This window comes from Seriola aureovittata, chromosome 2 (assembly GCF_021018895.1).
Source record: "Seriola aureovittata isolate HTS-2021-v1 ecotype China chromosome 2, ASM2101889v1, whole genome shotgun sequence".
NCBI classification, from domain to species: Eukaryota; Metazoa; Chordata; class Actinopteri; order Carangiformes; family Carangidae; genus Seriola; species Seriola aureovittata.
Window position 1 is genome coordinate 11,989,786 of NC_079365.1, and position 20,673 is coordinate 12,010,458.

The window sequence follows — 20,673 nt, forward strand, 5'->3', positions numbered from 1 at the left end:
GGAAAACTCCATGTCACCATGTGATTTGCATCTTACAGCAATAAATTCAATGAAAATCCGATGCTACCTTGGTCCCTCCCCTCTGAATTATTCCGATTTGTTCTGAGATGCAAATAGACATGTTGTTGTACCCATCGATGGCTGTTTCCATCTGTTCCAAAAAACAGCCAACCAATCAGAGCTTTGTGGGAAGCATTAAGAATTCTGCCATCATCTATCTCAGTAGCTCGGTCCCTACCTAACTACATCCATGAAAAATAGTAACAGAAAAATAACTACAAAAACCAACTTACAGAAATAATAAATTTCAAACTCATATTTCTTCAACCGCCACCAGCTTAGATGAACAAGTGAAATGAAATGGCATCTCAGTCTGATTGACTAATAATTAGTTAAATCTTTATTGTGGCCATTTAGATGATCTTGAAAATTCCCTCCAAAGAAGCAAGAATCATTCAAATAACACAAGCCAGAACAGTGTACTAACATTTTCCTCAATGTTTGCTCAATCTGGACAAGTTTTAAGACAAGATGAGGTGACTTTTTTTTTCTTATAGTCACATCTACTCTGTCCATAGGGGTGAAGACTGTATGTTACTTGTTATCCAACGCTGGCTCAGCTGTGACAGTAAAAAGCTGTGCTGCCAGCAGAGAGTTGAATTGCTGGACAGCTTCTTGCCACTGGAGTGCTCCCTTCATGTCTTCCTTTTACCCAGAGTGTTCGCTCTGTGGAGAGAGTCAACAGAGTGTCCTCATGTGTAATGTGGCAGGGAAGCACTGTGTCAACATCAGAGTGTTAGAGCCCACACGCATCATAGCCACAGGTACCAGAGAGGAAATAAATTCTGTGTGTGTGTGTGTGTGTCTTTGTATGCTAGCGCTGACTTCGTCGAAGTCTCTTGTGTATCCTCTGTTGCCTGCAAATGTTAATAATGCATAATAATGCACGTTGTGGGTGGATGGGGCTTACTCATTTGCATGAACAGTAATATGCATATTAAGCAGCACTTTCTCAGGTTGTTTTGTATAAATTCTCTTTAGCCTTTGTTCATCTGAACAGACAAAACAAGAACACAAGACATTATTTTTTTTACTCAAAGGCTGAATTAAATCAACAGAGTCTATGCTGTGGTCTGTGGCATATGACCTTAACCTCATTTGTGAAGCAGCCAACACAATCCATTTTACAGCCCCTGTAACTCAGAAGTCTCTGTCTAATTATGTAATAGGATCAAATTGTGGCTTGGGGTATAATAGAATATATTACTGTAGACTCTGAAACTGCCTCCTCCAGGATTGCTGCTGCAAGCTGTTCCGCTCTGACCCCTCTGTTAAAATGCATACGCTATAGTGTGTTGCTTGGGGGAATATGTGAAGCAATTTGTTCATAATTACTAGACACTGTAGTTTAGTGATTCCCAGTTGCTTGATAAATATTTTCATGTACCTTCCAAAAGTTTATGTGCGTGTTTTACTGGTTAGTCGGCGTGCTTATGCAACTGTTGCGGCAGTGCTGTGTTTCTGTCAGTGTAGTGTTAGCAGGGCATTAACACGTTTTTTACCCACTGGTGTAAAGTTGTTACAGATAGTGAGGTAGTTGTAATATATGTGAAAACTTTCTCTTTATTTTTCCAATTGCTATTCCTCATCCACAGCTCCTATTCCACTCTCAGCCAGCAGCAGATGGGTATCTCTCTTTGAACTGCCTCTCCCAGTCCTTCCCCTGTTTTTACCCGCCGCGACAGTGTGTGGCTGCTGTTGTTTTCAACTTGTGAGTCTGTGTGTGAGTCATCATGGCAAAATGTAGTCCTGGAGACACCTGCTATTGCAGGAACTACCACTGAGGCAGTTTTGAGTACACTGGCAGGAGTTTATATGTCATATGTGGACAGATTCTTGCGAGCTTGATAACTTTACAACTGTGCAAGATGCTGGTGTACAGTTGAGATCAAAATGAAGGCAGAAATTGAAGATGGACGTGGTCCCACCCATGAGCACTGGGTCAGAACGTCAACATGTTGATGGACGTTGTGGCTGGTGTGATCCCATTGCAGGATGGTCCCTAGTTTTCTTCTTTGCTCATTCTCTGGACAATAGATTCCACCTTTAAATGACAGATGTCTGCTGACCTCAGTAATCAGGTTGCAAACATGGAGGAATCTCAAGATAGACTCTATAGTATGTACATAATATATTTAATACACAAACAAATAGTGAGTTGACAGTGAAATCATTCATCTTCACTGGGCAAAAGGATAGTGGTCACATGGCACAAGACTAGATCACTGTATGTCAATGTAAATTGAGTGAATCTACCTTTTTAATGAGCATTGAAATGAAATTTGAAGACAATCATCAGGGATGATGTTGTTCAGTTCCCGGGTCTGTTACCTTACGAGGCTAACAGTCACATTATGGAAATGCAGATAATGTTTTATTCTTTTGAAAGCTTAGAAAAGGTAATTAACTGCATCTAATCCTACACATAAAATAACAATATTGAACATGATCACTGATGTGCCAGAACCAGTATCTAAGAGACCTGTTGAGATCGAATGTCCATAATAACAAATGGACAAAATTGATAGAAACATTGTGTCGTGAATGAGATGAATCCACAGGGTCATTCTTTCCGCTGTCCGCAGTGTAATTAAACATTGTCTCTGTCCATGTGTGCCAACAGTTTACCTTCTCTGTTTCTAAATGGATGGTACAAGCAGGACAACGTGTCATTTCAAATAGTTGTTTTTATGTTGCATTATGAATTACTGAGTCATGCTGTCTTTTAAATACACACCTTTGTTGATACAAAGCAATGTGATACCTGCACTAGATTATATGGCACAGAGTAAATTATAGGCTTTTCTACAATGTCACTCACATTATTTAAATCGCACTTTGCTTGGACTTTTGTACAGTAAGAATCACTACACAGAAAAGGACTTGGAGCTTTGTTTCAAGAAGAAATTGCCCTGAATTGTCCAGAAAGCTTTTGGGTCAGAAAACTAAAGAGGGGGGGTGGCACGTTGGTGCACTTTTTAGCCTCACCGCAACAAAGTTCTAGGTTCAAACCCAGGCCTGGGGCCTGTCTGTGTGGCATTTGCGTGTTCTCCCTTTGCCTGCGTGGGTTCTCTCTGGGAACATTGGCTTCCTCCAACAATCCAAAAACATGTACATTAGGTTAATTGGTTATTCTAAAATGCCCATAGGTGTGAATGTGAGCTTGAGTAGTTGTTTGTCTCTATATGTCACCCCCTGTGATAGACTTGCGAGGTGTACCCCACCCTCACCCATTGTCAGCTGGGTTTGGCTCCCACCCACTCACTACCCCATTAGGATAAGCAGTGTAGCCTAATGGATGGATGGATAGAAGCTAGAGAGGAAAAACATATGCTTTTACATAAGCTTGTAGATCCTTTGTTTGGAAGCAAATATGTCTAAAATAATAAAGATACATATTCTATAACTGTCTGCTTCTACAAACTACAGAAAGTGATCAGACAAAATGACTACAGTGTTGAAAACATGTACAGATAACACATTAGTATGTGTGATACCTAATGGAAAGGAACTGTATTTGCGGTGTTGATTAAAAGCCAATCTCAAAATGCAACATTTTGCAAGGCAATAACAGTTAATGACAGAAGCAAATAAAACACAACAGGAAAAAGTAGATGACTGTAATAAAATGATCTACATGTGCATGTGTTCCTGTGTTCAGAGCTTAATTAATATGCAGTAAGAACCAAAACAAAAACAGCAAAACCCAAAGTGTATGCATAATAGAAGTTTGATGAATCCAAATAGCTTTTTGGATGTTTGCTGTGTATTTTAAGACACTGATAGTATTTTGGCTGGTTATGTTTAACATCTCGCCTCTGCAGTGGTGCTTCATCGCAGACATTCACGTTGTTCTTCATTTTCTTTTTCATTCAGTGAAGAAATGGTACAGAAAAATGAAAAAATAAAAAGCATGATGTGTGTTTAGAAGCTATCTGTAAGATGTTTTTGTCAGTGTGTTACAGTTTGTTGCCCTCTGCAGAGGTGTGGTTCTAAAGTGAGTTAAAGATGAGCAGCATGTGCAATTAAACCCCTAAAAAAAATAACAGAAAATGGTGCTGTTTGAGTTTAAGAGGTCCAGCGGTGATTGGATATCTGCAGATTTTTTTATGATGGTAAAATAAAATAAGCTGTTACATAACATTTATGTGTACCCACACATCATTTGGAGATTAAATATGTAATATAATACTATTCTTGAATCAACTCTCATACTTACAGCGTGTACACTGTAGTTGCTCTGTAATTTAAAATGAAGACAATTGTATCACTTCTGACACCTGCAGCTCTCATTTGTTATTTTTCTCCTGTTGCTTTTGTAATAGAGGCTCATGTCAGTGTGATTATCTTAGTAAACATAAGACAGATTATACCACTCTCAGTTCATGAATTATGTTTGAATTCTCTGTAAAACACTCACAGACACACAAACACACACACACACACACAAACTAGGTTAATTGCAGTGCTGAAGTGCTGAGTATTAGTGAGTCTCTAGCCATACCTGCACTTACATGTATCAGTTGCCTTGAAGAAATGTGCTGTTTTACTGTTGATAATTTATATCCATTAAAAAAAAGAAACACTGAACATTTCTGTTTTTCTGCTCCTATTTTAATAACACAATAACCCGGAGGACTCGCACATACAAAAGTGCACTAAAACCAGTGGATTATTATTTTATGTAAGAACAAAACATGTAGTGTGTTTCTCTCTCTGACTCTTGATGTCTCCGTGCCTTCACTCCACAGCAAATCCCTAACGCCCACAAGGACTGGGTGTGTGCTCTGGCGTACGTCCCGGGCCGACCCATGCTGCTGAGCGCCTGTCGGGGCGGCATGCTGAAGGTGTGGAACGTAGATAATTTCACCCCCATAGGAGAGGTCAGGGGTCATGACAGCCCCATTAACGCCATATGTACCAACTCAAGACAGATCTTCACCGCGTCCAGGTAAAAAATAAAAATAAGAAAAGTTCCACTATTGCATTATTCCACCACCATTAATCTAAAAATGTGTCCTTTCACAATACTGTGATGTAGAAGTGTCCATCAAATTTACGTTATCCCACCATTGATGTAATGGAGGGATTAATGGGGAAAAGACGCAGCTCTTTGGAAGATTATTACCTATTTTGCAAGTAAAAGACACCTTAATTATTAATTACAACAAATTAGTGTTATGCTAGTATGAGCTGTTTGAAGCACTACCAACTTTAAGACGAGGCTCACACAAGCATTTAAAAATAGGACCAAAAATTAATCAATCCTACTAATAAGTACTGTCTGTGTAGCCAAACCCTCATGTGGTAGTTTATTCCCCTGTGCCATAGAGCTCCACTGTTGTCCAGAGAATATTAAAAACACATCAGTAAACCACGGCTTGGCACTGGATGACATTTTCTACCATTACAATGGACATGGCACCATAGTTTATTTTAAGTCAAACCCAAGAACTGTCTAGAACACTAAATGCGTATTAATACGCTGCTGAAAATAGTCCCCCAGAAATGCACAATTTACTCCTGTTTGAATAATGTTTTCTAAGTTACTTAAAAAACAAAACAGAATTTATGATTGATTTTTAACGACTCATATCTCGAGGCTGAATAGGTGTTGGAAAGTACAGAGAGACGGACATTCATAATGGGTTTTGTACAATTTGCTGACAATAACACAAATATAGAGTCAGCCTCATCAGAAGGGTGACTGGTAGGATTTTGAGGTTGAGAACCCAAAACAAACCGGTACAGAGAGTCTGGTGTTTACCACATATAAAATTCTATATTATGATTCACGCTTGCTTCATCTCATGCATTAATCTGCAGGTGTGTGTCAGCCTTGTGTAACTCAGAGAGGGTCATTGTGTTTTCCTTCAATTCTGTGTCTTTCGCTGAGCTCCTAGCTGCATCAGACTGAGCTGAGTTAATGCTTGTGTCTGTTTGTTTGTGTCTGTCTGAGTGGGACATACTGCCGTCTCTTTAGTCTGTCCTTGTCCATTTTTCTCTCTTCTCAATTAACAAGCGGGCTTTCACTGAAGTTGATTATCTTTCTACGCCCTCTTCCGTCTGTCCTCTCTTCTTCCCACTCTCTTTTTTCTCTCTTTTCTTTCATCTTAATCATCACTTGCTGTTTTCCTGTGCTTCTATCACCTTTTCTGTGGATAAATATTTCCTCACGTTTGGTCTCTTAAACTGCCTTCGTCGTCCTCCTCCTGCTCTTCACCCTCCATCCTCCTACTCCCCCTCCCCCTTCCTATGTCGACCCCAGTGACTGCAGGGTGAAGTTGTGGAGCTATGTGCCAGGCTTGACCCCGTGTCTTCCTCGTCGGGTCCTGGCCATCAAGGGCCGGGCCACCAGCCTCCCGTGATTGCCTCTTCTCCGCTCACCAAACCTTCCCTCCTCTGGTACTCTCTTAAACAAATTTCCACCTTCTTTTCTTTTCCCTTTCTTTTGTATTTCTTTACCTGGGTAGTACCTACGCTTTTCTGTTTGCCCCTGTTCTGTTTCTGTCCTCTTTTTCATTTTTACTCCAATTCTTCTATCATTCTTTTCTGGTTTTCTTTTTTTATGACTTCTATTCTTCTACTTTCATCACAGTTACGGATTAATTTGCAGACAACTGCCTCCGCTTAGACAAACAGCTTCTCATTGACTGAACAAATGACTCCTAGTTCTGCTCAGAATAACTTGTGTGTGTACAGATCTAATTTGTCTGCTGCTCCTATTGCTCTACTTAAAATAACATGGTTTATTTTCTTTCTTGCTCAGAGTTAGATGAGAAAATCCATACCACTTTCACATTTGTCCGTTCAATATAAGGCTACAGCCAGTGGGCAGTTAGCTTAGCTTTAAGCAAGGAAACAAGAGGAAACAGCTATCTTGTACATAAAACTGCAACTCATTGTTTTTACACCAATATTTTGTAGGTATTAATTAAAAGGAAATAAGAACTTAATTAGTGAGGTGGTGCTGTTTTTTTCCTGTTACCTTTGGTCACTCTGTTTTCTGTCTTTATGCTAAGCTAGCTGCCTGCTGTCTGTAGCTTCATATTTATCCCACAGACATAAGAGTGGTAACAATTCTCTCATCTAACTCTAGGCAAGAAAGCCAATAAGCATAATTTTCAAAATGTCAAGCTATTTTTTTTTTTTTTAAAAAACACCTTCAGCATTATTTTCAGACAAAATCCATTCAATTGACATTTAACATCTTCTAACACCCACCAAAGTGCAAAGCTAACTTCTTAAGCTAGTGTTAATGAAAAAAGTGATGTAGTGCCTAACTGATCAGTCCATGGTGTTATGACTAAGCTCTGTTGGAATCTGCAAGAAAGTGAAAATTAAATTTCCTGGTCAGTAGGGAGAAGACTTGTGGGCAGGTTGATTAGATTTACTTGTTGCAGAATTGCGAATCATACTGCAATTTTCTAAAAGGTTGGAGAGGTTTTTTTTTTTTTCTTTTCCTGACACCGTGGAGAAGGGTCTTTATTGTAGTGTGTGTGGGCATGTGTGTGTGTGTGTACATTTGTGTGTGTGAAGTGTACTTTGAAGTCATTGTCTTTGTGTCGCGTCTGATGCACAATGGGTTGTTTTGAAAGGGAAGACTGCCTGATTGATGTTCTCTTATTTTCTCCCTTTGTTGTGTTGTTGTGTTCTCCTTGCTTTCCTTTGCCCTCCACCCACACACCCCCACCCATATCTCTCTCTCTCCCTCTCCCTCCCCCCCCTCTCTAGTGACAAGACAGTGAAGATCTGGCTGTCAAAGGTATGGAGGAAGAGGTGACAATTGAAAATGGCTGTGGTTCCTCTGTAAACCACCTTGCTGTAACTTCAGCCACCGATCTGGGACCTGCTCACTTTCAGTAATGGTATGCAACACTGAAATCACCGTTTCCAAGGCAATCAATGTGTTTTTTTGTTTTTTTTTGTCACAATGCAAAGTGATAAAGCTGAGGTGGAATATTTTTTTCAAATGCAAAAGGACTTTTTTCCGCTGAGATTTTTTTTTACTGCCAATCTGAAAGTGCCATTCAGGTGTGATGCTACATGGACGAGATAAACCACATCTTCCCGGCCATGGATACACCAGGCAGAGCAACACTTCTGCTGACGTGAAACCTACCACGGCCTGGTATAAAAAAGAAAAGAAAAAAAAGTGTCCTTCTGTTCTATCAGCGAGGTTTCAGAAACCTTGTGGAACAGTGAGAGATGAATTTGCTCAGAGACGCGTGTACTCATGTATCTATTGTCTGAAAGTGGAGACACGGTCCAAATATAAATCACAGAGCGACGCTACCTAACAAATGGAACTTCTGTTCTTCATTCAAGACTGTTTGTGCTCATTAGTGTTGTGGTTGCTCTGATTCTGAACACACTGGATGGTGTGTGTGTTGGGATGATCAGTAGACTGTTGCTGATCTTGGGTTAGACATCACTGGAAAATGACACAAAACACCATCACTTTATACAGTATATCACTGAAACTGAACTGTATTCAACAAGTAGTGTTTTGTTTTATTATGATTTTTATTAATTTATTATTTTCCCTACCTCAGTTGTTTTGGACTTTGGCGTGAGGGAACATTTTTACGGGTCTCCATGCACAAACACCTGGTGCTTGACATTTGGAAGTCTTCATTTAATGCCTGGCCCTTCATCTCTGTGTGGATGTGTCCTCTGTGGCCCTCTGGCTATCAGCCTGTCTAGCTGCTGACCTTGCAAACAGCAAAGCACATGTCCAGTAGCACAAGTAAAGGTAGCATGGGCCCCCGGAGGATCTGACCACAGGATCTGTATTATCTGCTCTGCAAAGTGCTAACCCCAGCGATATAACAGAAAAGAGACACCACTGCAGATGCACATGACACCAACAGTAGATGACAACAGTACGCACAGCTCAGACATTTGTGAGTTTGGTACTCCATTGAGGCTAAAGCACCAGATCATTATCTTAACGAACCTGTATTATATGGCCCACACCTGCCATTTATCCTCTACGCAAATGGTAAACGGAGCTCCACCAGTTTACCCCTGGTTGCGGATTAGTGACAGTGTCAGACTGACCAGCCTTACTGAAGAGACCACTTCCTTCCCAGCTACTGAACTTCTCCAGAAAGCCAATTTAATTAGAGGTCTTGCAGCTCTACCGGCTGCTTTTCAGGCAAGATTACTTGGGTGAAAGTAGGTCATAACTGAGAGGGATTTCTTATTAAAATCCCAGTTTTCTTCCACCCACTATTTGCTGCTACATTTAAAGACAGGAAGAAACTTCCTGTACCCGTGCACTGATGTACAAATCTGTTTATGTGGCAGATTATGTGTGTGGGCATATGCACAAACTGTGGACACACACAAACACAATATTTCACGGGATGTTGCGGTTATCCGTCTTGCCTGATGGTTCTTGGCATCCCTCACTGTGTTGATTTTGTGTCTTTTTAATGAAATGAATTCAGCACTGCAGCACTCCACTGACGCACACATATGCACATACATACAGACTTTTAGACCCAACTGTACATACACTCACCTACAGGCAACAGTAAGAACGCAGGTCTTCAAAGTCAGTTCAGTTATCTTTTTGTTTTGTCTGATGCTTCTGAATATGAATTCACATCACATTCAGTGTGTGAACTTGGGCTTTTTCTGTATCACTCCAACATAACAAACAGCATTTTATAAGCCTCTTGTCATACAGATGTCTTACCATTGTGTAAAAACCCACCTCATGTCTGTTAGTATCACAATATCACAGTTAAGTTTTGTTCAGCTGTGAAATCTCACTCCCTCTGTAGACAAAAAGAACACTTTGGTGCACTTTTCCTTATAACAGACCCAGAAACATGTGTAGTGTTTAATTAAACACAGCTTGGATCATAAAACATCAGTCATACTGTGGGTGCTGAAGTTGATACTTACAATACACTGCAAATTCTCCTCCAATAAGTGAGTATGCACTGCTGATGTTTAATGTATCCAACATGAGTTTGAAGCTGCTTACACTTTCCAAAAGCAATGATGTGGGTTTTGGTTTTGTATTGGGGAGGTGGGGATATGAATGCAAGTGTGCGGATGGGGGTGATTTGCTCAAGTGTTCTTGGTTTTAATATTTTGCTACGCTTAGAAACTCAGGTAAAGGTTGAAGGATAAGATTAGTCATACCTTCATCATTACTTGACCCTGTGAAGTAGGTAGCTCTTAGAATCGACCAAATGCCTTGTTTGAGACATTTTTTACTTTGAGAAAAATGGTACTATCAGTGGTGTACCACCTCTTTTTTGTAAAATACTCATTTTCATGTTTTGCTTTTGCATTTGATTCCCTTTACTTATTATATATGTGCTGTGCTTTTCTGTACAAAATGTACACATTTTAAATTACTATCTTCCCAATCTGGCCAAAGCTTAAAGTCTTGCAACTCTGAGAAGATGTGCAATGATTTTAGACCATTACTACTTGTCTATAAAATATGTATAATATGTTATCTGTATAGTAGTTTGCCTGGACTGAGTGGTACAAAATGTGGTCTGTAGGGAAATTAACCTGCATAACATAATGGGTTGTATACTTGGACCTCAAGTCAGACTTCACTGGGCCCTTCACTTTACACTCTGTATTTATCTGTGCCAATTAGCCCAACTGACCCTACGCACCAACTTGGTGGTGTGTTTCACGTGATAACAATGCTAACGCAGCCTTTATCTCTCTTTTTTTTCCTCTCATCCAGACTCTTACTTATTGCTAGAGAAAATCTTGTAGTGCTGTAGCTTTAGGCACTCTCTTATGTGCCCCATGCTTGTATATTTGCTGAAGGATGCATGATGTTAGTGGTGCTCATCGGTTGATTGGACACCTCAAAACATAGCAGTTCAGTGGGCAATACATTCCTCCTTGTATTGTCAGTCTTAATGTTTAACACCTGAGTGGATTCACTGTCAAAATCTCAGAAGGATCAGGCCGTTTGTTGGTATTCTGAGGCGTTGACACTCGGATGTATTATGCATAAAATGTGTTACAAGAATGTAGAGTGTTTCACAAAAGCTGCTTCCCTGGAAGATTTATTACAGCCTAAGGGGAAGCCCTGTTATTATCCGGCCTTGGATCAGCCCCACCCAAAGTTACCCCAAGCTCTGAGGCTTTGATTTCAGCCGATGTCAGCACCACTTCATGACTCGATTAAGTGTAAATAGGTGTTTTTTAATATTACAGAGCGGATGCAGTTGAGGTTAACTGACTTCTTTCTCATCAGCTGGCCTCAGTGTGATCTCTGCAAGTGAGAATTTGCAAGCACTTTGGGTAATGAACATTGCTGTGAATACTTCGATATGTATTAAGCCTTTTAGACTTAGTTTACAAGGAATGAATTCATGAGTCCCAAACAAGGATGAAACCACTGAAATTGTACTGAAAAGAACACATCTGTTTAGATCTACAGTAGGTTTAGAAATCAGTGATATTAATGTTTGTGCTGATACAATAGGCTATGTAAGATAACAGTCGAGATGTAGACAGTTCCCAGTTTGTCCCTGCCTTTAAAATTCCCTTTTTTTATAGTAAATGTTACATGACAATGAGAATTTTCACTTTGACCAAGCAGCATGCAAAACCTTTGTGGATGCTCAGGAGAGAACTCCATCCTTATTTCCCTGGCTGTCTGCTGGCATTCAGGCATTTTTCTTGATATTACTGACAACAAACAGGTTTTATTATTCTATGAACGATGTAATCAGAGACACAGGATGATGAGATCTAACCTTAATTTATTTCCCCTGCATCAGGCAACTGGGGAAAGATCATACCTGATTAAATATCATTTCAGAAAGGGATTGAGCATGTAGTGGGTATTGTTTGATCAATACTCCTCTCCGATCCCAAATGGGAACAGCCAGCTGGTGGCAGTTTTCTGTAGCCAAGTATGACAGGGGGAAAAAAAATCTATTGTAGGTTTCTGTGGCTCCTATCAGCATCTGGATTAAATTTGACCAAAGCTAAAAATCACTTGAACAGCTGATTGCTCTCAATCTTGATGCCACTATGATTTTTTTTTTATTGAAAAGGTCTAACCTTGTTTAAAAAAAATAAAAGGCCCAGTGTGAAACAGTGCATGAAAGCCATCCCATGGATCTCACCTGGGGCCACTAAATGAACTGACTGTTCGCTAAAACCTGCCACCCTTAGTGTTTGTTGCTTTGTCATTTTCTCTGTTCTTCAATGATAGCCGTGGGAAATTTACCTTGAAATTCACAATATTTATTGTGTGTCTACATTTGCAGCTCAGATAAACAAAGTGATTTAGCTGTTCCTGACACTTTAGCTCAAGTGTGTTTGGTTTTGTAAAAGATGAATAATTGATCTATTTCGATCATATTAGAGCCCCGTGCACATCGTTTGAGCATGTGGAGAAATCCAAAGCTTCACAGGCCTGCCGTGCCTAATTGCATTCGCTAAGCTATGATTGGACAATCGTTATTTTGGGGGGGGGGGGGGGTGGCAGGCATCAGTGAATGGTCAGTTAGCTGCAAACAAAACATAGACTGCACCAATTTTCACAGGCAAAAAAGAACCTTAAAATTCAGTGTACAGTAGTTTTAATCAGTCTGTCTGTTCGTCAATATTCGTCAATACCACAGAACAGATTGGAGAGTAAAGCTGCCAGTCAAACTATGTGATTACCACCTTTACCACTTCCCAACCCAGCCCAGCCCGACCATCTTAAGACTACTAGGAAATAAAACCTTAGTAGTCAGCGTCTCAGCTTAAGCCTCGTGCCTCAGCCAACAGGCTTTTCTGCCTTAAAGAAACAGAATGTGTACATGTAGGACATTGATAATCATTCACTTCAAATCCCGAATCTGTAACAGATTTATCCGGAGGATTGTAGATTGTCCTACAGATTGTGGTGTTCTGTTCCCAGTCAGACGACGTCCCTGCTCACTTTATCATTGTGGCTGAAAAGACTTTCAACATTGCCTCAGGCTGCTGAGTGGATGAGATCGCATTTAGACCCAATCACGAGGGCTGCTGATCAAGGGGGCACTTAACTGCTCTGCTGCTCGCCGGTGAATCGCTGTCACACACCAACACACGTCTTCTCTGCAGCTGCTCAAGTAGTTTTTCCTCCAGGTGTGTGTGTGTGTTATCATATTGAGCTCAAATATGGTAATACAGTATGTGACACTGTCTGAAATATGTACTCATGGGACATAAATGCAGGGTCAAAGGTCATTTGTGCCTTTTATTGCACAGACTACTCCCTCTTAAGAGTGTAAATGTGTGTACAGTTTTTTTTTATATATATGACAATGTGCATGCAACCAAGCCATGTAAAATATGTTTTAACTGTAAATAATGTAAATACATATTTAATGAAGGATACAACATTCCCTCAAGAAAATAAATAAGTTGAAAACAACTTCCCTGGTGTGATGAATATATTGAATTGCAATAACACATCCAGATCAGATTTATTGTATATTGTATATGTATTATATTTTTTTCACGTGTCACTTTTCAATCAAAAATTCTGATTATTTGCTGTGTCCAGTCTCAAATGTGACAAATGACTGAGAAAATAATCGACATATTAATCGATAATAAATACATTTCCAAAGTCCTAGTTTGGATGATAAACAAAAATCGAAGAGCCTTTTTGATGCTTGATGATACTTGATTATCTAACATTATTTTCAACCTGATTGATTGGACTTTTTAAAGTATTTACCAAGCTGTCTGCAGATTACAGCACTTAGCTCTTGATTTCCTGTGTCTGACATTAAGACGAGGGGAGCTGAGGAGGGGAAATGATCTCCTACCTTACAGATGGACAGGGAGTTTATTGATCATTCAGGATAAACAGACAAACAGGTTCTGAGGGATCAGATGTAGACATGGGGGGGATGTTTTTCAGCCAGATGCATTTCTTTCTACTTCAGGGCTGGAGATACACACTCAAAACTCATACATCTTCATTTCCTTTGCCAACTCTGATCATTAACTTGTGTCGGGCTGCACTTGTCCCAACCTCGACGGGAGACACAAGCACTGTGATGTACGACGGCCATTAATGCCTCAGAGGAGGAAAAACCATTTGAAGATGCCAGTCACAAACAAATAAACATCAATAAACGAACCCTGTCACGTCCCAGCTGCATGTGCTCCATCTATCCTGCTCATATAATAAACTCCTGAATTTTCATTTGAATGTTTTTAGTCTGTTTCATTACACCACAGCACTGCAATAAGTCTGTTCTTACTTGCTGATCCATCAATCTTCGCCCTACTCTATCAATCACCCTGTAACTATAAGAATCAATTGAAATTCAGCCAAATATCCTAAGAGAATAGTAAATGTCCCATTTTCATTATGCTTATTGGTGAGTTAAAAAATTGATTTAACTCCAGTATCACAAGTATGACAGTGTCATAGGGTCAGTCAGGCAGTCCACCACTTTCCGCAGTCCACAGACAGAAATCTGTTTATGGTTTATGATGATAAAACAAATGATAGTCCCATCAGCCTCAGCTGTACTTTGTGTTTCATGCTAATTAGCAATAGCTAGCATACATGTGAAGCTAATTATGGTGAACATGGTAAACATTACAGTGCGTTCGCATTGTCGTAGACAGCAAAATGAAACTTCTGGCCCAACATATGCCTAAGCCCTCGGCCTGAGTCTGATTCATATACTTCCACATCTGGGCAGATTCTGGAGATTAACCTCTGTTATTGTCTGACAGCCGCAAGATTTTGTGTGTGCGTGACAGAATTGGTCCAGATGTGGAATGTGGATGCAGCATCTGACAGTTATGCTGTACATGGGCCATGGAACCGGGTATATACTAAGGAAGAAGAAATCAAGCATGTGGCCCAAGTAAGGACTGCATTTATTTTGCTATCTATGTTAGTGGTTTTACAGCCTCACAGAGCTGTTAGTTATTGATTCTCATGATATATTCCATATTTTAGATTTAGACTTAAGTATATAAAACTACAGTAATCCATATTTTTCATATTAACGATTAACAAAATCAAAATGTGTATGTGACTGGTGACGCTGGTGATGAAACCATTGACACTGTAGTTTCACTCCGCTCTACAGAGCATTTCATTATCTTTCAGCTCATTGTTTTGATTTCTCGGCTGAACTTTAGTGTAATGGTTCACTCTCACTGTTTCCACATGCAGGCAGCTGTTTTAAACAAAGAAAGCCCTGATAAAACCCAGTGTACGCTAATATCAGCCCAGGATCAAATAGCAGACAGGTAGCAACTAGCTGGTGAACATTGTGTGGTGTAATTTAATTTAGCAGCTAAAGAGTCTGATATTTCCCTCAGGAGTTCATGGAGAGCAGCACAGATGTAGACAGAACTAATATTGGACTTGCATTCATCAGGTTGACACATACACGACCCCCAATGAATGCTAATGTTGCCCACGCTGGATGTGTAAATAAGCAACTGTTTGCTGACAAGTTCACTGTCAAATTAAAAGATGATAATTTGGAGGGTAAAAACTTTCTGAAAGTGAAAGTCGCAAGGACATTTAGTCACGTATCTTCCTTTCAGTATGTTCCCTTCAGTCCAACATCTGATTTTTGACAGCTGCTCAAAACTTGTAAAACCACAGTGAAATCTTGGGCATAAACAGATGAGAGAAATTATCCAGTAAGAATTTAGCACTGTAATTTTATAGGCGTAAATGTTTTTTCTATTGATAGGTAAACACAGCTCCTATCTTTTGGAACAGATGGTGAAAAGGAACTGAAGCAGATAAATAAATCCAGGACACTGATAATTGTCAGCATCATGGAAAAAAACTTCAATGCAGAGAAGGATTTAGATGGATCTTTACAGTCTATGATGGATGGCTGTGGACGTTATTCAGCTAAGAGGACTGACTGAAAGAAGAATCCCTTAGAAAAAGGTAATAAATGAATACTGATGTAACATAGTGCACATATATACATCTTATATGAGAGATGGAAAACCATGTAGAGAGCAAAGCAAAGCAAACAGTTTTTCACAGAGTGGTATAACCTTGAAAGCAGATATAGTGGCTGATAACAGTGGAAATACAACCTTTCTAGAGAATATTTGACACTAAAGGTTATCACTTTATTTACCCTCCATAAATTCACACTTAGGGGAAGAGAAAGGGGGAAGAGACACAGTAACAGACAGAAACACATTCAGAGCCTGGAAAATGACTTCATACAACATGGGCTCAAAAAGGATTTTAATGGTGGGGAAAGTAATAAACATCTTCAAAAAAAAAAAAGGAAGCTCCCACTGTTTCTCAGATACACACAGCGAGCATCTGCACGACTGCTGAACAAAGCCTCAGACTATCAACCAAACAGCACAGTCTAATCCCATCATACACTCTCTCTTTGAATCCAGTTTTACACATACATACACACACACACACACACACACACACACACACACACACACACACACACACATGGATACTCCAGGCTACCAGGCTTGACCACATTAGAGAGACACCCAGTCATTCATGAACATGATCAGATAATTAAAAAACACAATGAAGCTGGAGTATTGTAATATTAATATTAATTACATTTTGTGTGTGTATGTGTGTGTGTGTGTGTTAGTGTGTGTGTGGGCGGCAGTGGTTGGGACGTGGGGATGAGAAGTTGAAATTTCATTAATTCAAAGATAGGTCATATTTGTGTTCAGTGAGGTATCCGTAGAGTTAGAAATGAATACACTGAAGCTCATGCAGTCATTCAGTGTAATGTCAAGGATGAGAAGAGGCAGTCAGTTCTTTCTCAACAGTCACTGAATAACTTCACACAGTCCAGAACAATTTGCTTTCATATCAGGGTCCAGGCTTTTGATCACCCATGAATTTCCTCACTCAAAGGAATCGTTTCACATTTTGGGAAACACAATTATTTGCTTTTCATCTTGGAAAGATAATGTTGAATCCCACTCTAGTTTTGGTCCAGAGATTATTGGCCATCATGGACATTTTTTTTTTTTTTTTTTGTATTTGGCACTGTTCTGCTTGTCACGTCGACCATGTCAGGTCAGTGTTGCTTCTAATGGAAGCTTCAGAGTGATCCATTAATTTTTGTTTGAAATAAACTCTATTTCTGCATCAATGAGTCACTTTTTCTGTAGAAGAGGACTGAATGTCCCTTGGTAAAGTACTTCAGATGTTTATAACTGCAAATGATTTATGGAAACAGGTTAAATAACTCAAGTTTGGTTTAGCAAGGTAGCAACACATTCATTTATTCATATGAAAAAAGATTTTTACAATACATGTTAATATTTTACATAAATAATTTTACTCTTTCGCAACCTGTTTGAACCCATTCTCTCTTTATCATCATAAATTCCTTCTTCTCACTTTGTCTTCTTCTTTGATTCTTTTCTCTTTGATTCCTTTCCCTTTGCAGGCTGTTTTGTCTCCCTCCAAGGCAGGAAGTTGTAGGAGACCAGAGCTGTGATGAGGTATGTAGCCATGCCAGTGTATCCTCCCAATACCAGACACAGCGGCTGTGCCAACACGAACAGACAGAACACACTCATCGACGCCCGGTCATCCAGCTCCACCCGGTCATCCTGCGTTGCTTTCATGACTCCAAAAAAATATATCAGAGCCACGGCCGGGTAGAAGGCTAGTTCCACCATGACGCTGAGGATGAGGCGCTCCCACGCACTGGAAAGCCTTTGGATTTAACATGTACACGTGTTGGAAACTAGTTTGTAAGATCCACTGAAGTATTGACTGAGATTATTTTCAGAGACACACTCACCTGGATCAGATTTACTCTCAGGCAGAAATCCCTCTGAAGTGTGAAGGTGGGTCTGTCAGGACAGAAATCAGACTTGGACCTTTGATCCTTTATCACAACAGTCCTGTCAAACATTATCCACCAACTGTGCCTTATCAGGACTCTTGACAGTTGTTATTAAAAACACAATCTGGTGTCTTTTATTAATGGACTCTTTAAAAAACCCTTTTTCCACATTACACTTTCTGTTCATGTGGATCATATAAAAGCCACAGACACAAAATGTCAAAGCCACCTTCATTTTGCTACTAAATGATATGTCACAAATTAATGATGTTGTACATCCACATTGCCTCTCTCATTGAGTATGGACTCTTTATTTTGCGGCTTTGTTTGGTCTGAAATAAGTGCCATTAAACACTTGAGAGAGAAAAATATTCTTGACTGTTGTGTCACATCACACATAGGAGAGAGCAGCATCAGTGGGTGGATAAAACGATAGAGGCTTTCATTGAGCTGTGGGTATCCAGTGAGATTTACAGCTGATACATTCATCAGTACTTGTACTTTGAGCTACAAACACAAATAAAAAATTTATAAAATCAAGCTGTTGTATATTTGCCGCCCCTTCTCACAAGAATAATGGAAAATCTTCTTCATTTATTAATTTTTGCTGGTGGGTAGAGTTCCACTGACATTAGGCTTTTTATATATCATGCCTTATGCTAATAGCACCGATTTAAGTTGCTGATTCGTGTGTTTATAGGGCATTAACTCTTCTATACTTATGAATTATATTTCATGAATATAGACTCAGACTTGCAATAGTTTTTAATTTTGGGAAACACGCTTGTTTGCTTTCTTGCCTAGAGTTAGATTAGGAGATCGATCCTGTACACCAAATGTGAAGCTAGAACCAGATGATGTTTAGCCTAGCTTAGCATAAATCAAGAGGAAGCAGCAAAGCCTGGCTCTGCTAAACATTAGCTCACCAGCACCAGCACCTTATATAGCAATATACGTGCTAGAACTGTTTCTTGGCTGGGCTCAGTGAAAAACTGAAACGTAAAAACAAATGTTGGATCTTATGGTCCATGCAAACTGGACATACAGGTATTTCTTGCTTGAGCCAAGAAGTCACAACAGTGGCTTTAGAAATGTTGTGGGTGGATTTTTTTTTTTACACTTTGGACAGAGCCAGGCTTTCCCCCCCTGATACCAGTGTTTATGATAAGCTAAGATAACCAGCTGCTAGCTTCATATTCAGTGTCCAGATGATAGAGTGTTATCAAGCTTGAAACACTCTAATCAAATCCTTCAAAATATTATTTCAGCAATGTGTCTTTTCAGTATCTGTCTATATATCCATCCAGTTTCTGAGCTGTTTATCCCGGTCAAGGTTACAGAATGGCAGGATACTGTCCCAGCATGCAATCGGTAAGAAGCAGCATAGACTCTTGACAGGCTGCCAGTCTATCACATCTGTTTCTGCAGTATATTACAAATGTGACAGTATTTGTTGTTATTTTTTGAGACATACAAACAGGATGTTGGTCCGACAAAATATGTGAGAATTAAACTATACTAACAGTAAATTAGACATATTAGCCATACTTACTTTGTTTCATTTAATTAAAGTTATAACCACAGTCTCAAATGGGCTTTCAGAGGCAAGAATAATTTAATAAGGGCCATGTGTAATTATGCCATCATTCAGAGTGTTGACATTGAGCAGCCAGTGAGCAGAGCGCCTCCTCCGAATATTTTTTAAAAAGTCCCAGGAGGAACCTTTACCTGTAGGGGCTTCTTTGCTACTCACTGGTAACATCATTTTCACTTCATTCTAAGCATTTAAACTCAGCCATGACAGACACTTATTCGCAAAGAGCTAAACCTACTCAACATATGCTTCATTAGTGGAAAGATTGAGAAGCAGAACATCCAGGCAGCTTCCCTGGAGGACTCAGAACGTTTATCTCAGCAGAAACTCAGCAAAACTACTATACCATCAAAACGTTTGGATACTACTTATCTGATTAAGGGCAGCTGCAAGTGTTAACTCAAGAAGTTCAAAATCAGTTTGACTGTGTATCTACTGTCGGCCTGCTCAGTGAAAATGTGGTTATTTTTATTATTATGTTGCTTGTAGCTCTAATGCAGAATGCAGTTCTTTGACTCCCCACTGCTGCAGCCTGAGGGAGCACCGGGCTGTTAGCCAGTCAATCAACCACCCAGGCAGCAGTGGCCTTCCATAAATACTGTATATGTGTGTGTCTGTCTATGGGTCCTTCTCTTTCTTTGTCAGTGTCAGAGCAATCATTCATCGAGGGTTTCTCATGGATGTTTGTCACCTCAGGAGGGGTTTGATTCTGGATTAAACCACTGGGCCACAGAGCAGGATTACACAATGGGAGGGAACATGTGGCCCTTTTGAACTGGGGTTTATCAAACCCCCAACTTCTCTGCAGGGTACAAGTGAGGCACCCACAGAGAAACACAAAGTCTCAGCGGTCAGATTAAATCCAGCTCAGTCATGAGTCAGAGCTCATTGGTGTTAGCTTAAGCTGTACCAAATAATAATAATAATAAATGAGAAAAGTCTGTTCCTGGTGCTGTTTTGAACACACTACTGTTAGTCAGGCTCTCTGATGGAGAGTTGTTTGTAGTGATAAACAGTTTTTTTTTTTTTTTGCAGTGGGAAATTTCAGCACATCATCTACTATGTTTTTGAATGATGTTTTGGATTCTGTATCCTATAATTGAAACTGTGGATTTACTGTATTAGTCAAAGCGATATTCTGGGGTTATTGGATATGGTTACTGGCAGAGGTCCTGTATGTGCAGG

General features: G+C 39.8%; 1 protein-coding gene across 8 annotated transcripts in view; it reads left to right on the forward strand.

The window, feature by feature from the left end:
* Window positions 1-13,471, forward strand: part of kif21b (kinesin family member 21B) — a 63,056-nt gene extending 49,585 nt beyond the window's left edge. For 5 of the 8 annotated variants that reach the window (XM_056397044.1, XM_056397074.1, XM_056397055.1 and 2 more), the window contains 3 exons: window positions 4,812-5,011; window positions 6,329-6,465; window positions 7,795-13,471. In XM_056397044.1, the coding sequence (XP_056253019.1) occupies window positions 4,812-5,011; window positions 6,329-6,428 (300 nt within the window). In that variant the 3' untranslated portion in view covers window positions 6,429-6,465; window positions 7,795-13,471. The remainder of the gene's footprint in view (window positions 1-4,811; window positions 5,012-6,328; window positions 6,466-7,794) is intronic. The other 3 variants (XM_056397084.1, XM_056397092.1, XM_056397102.1) reach the window with 1 other exon arrangement.
* The last annotated feature ends 7,202 nt before the right edge of the window (window positions 13,472-20,673 follow it).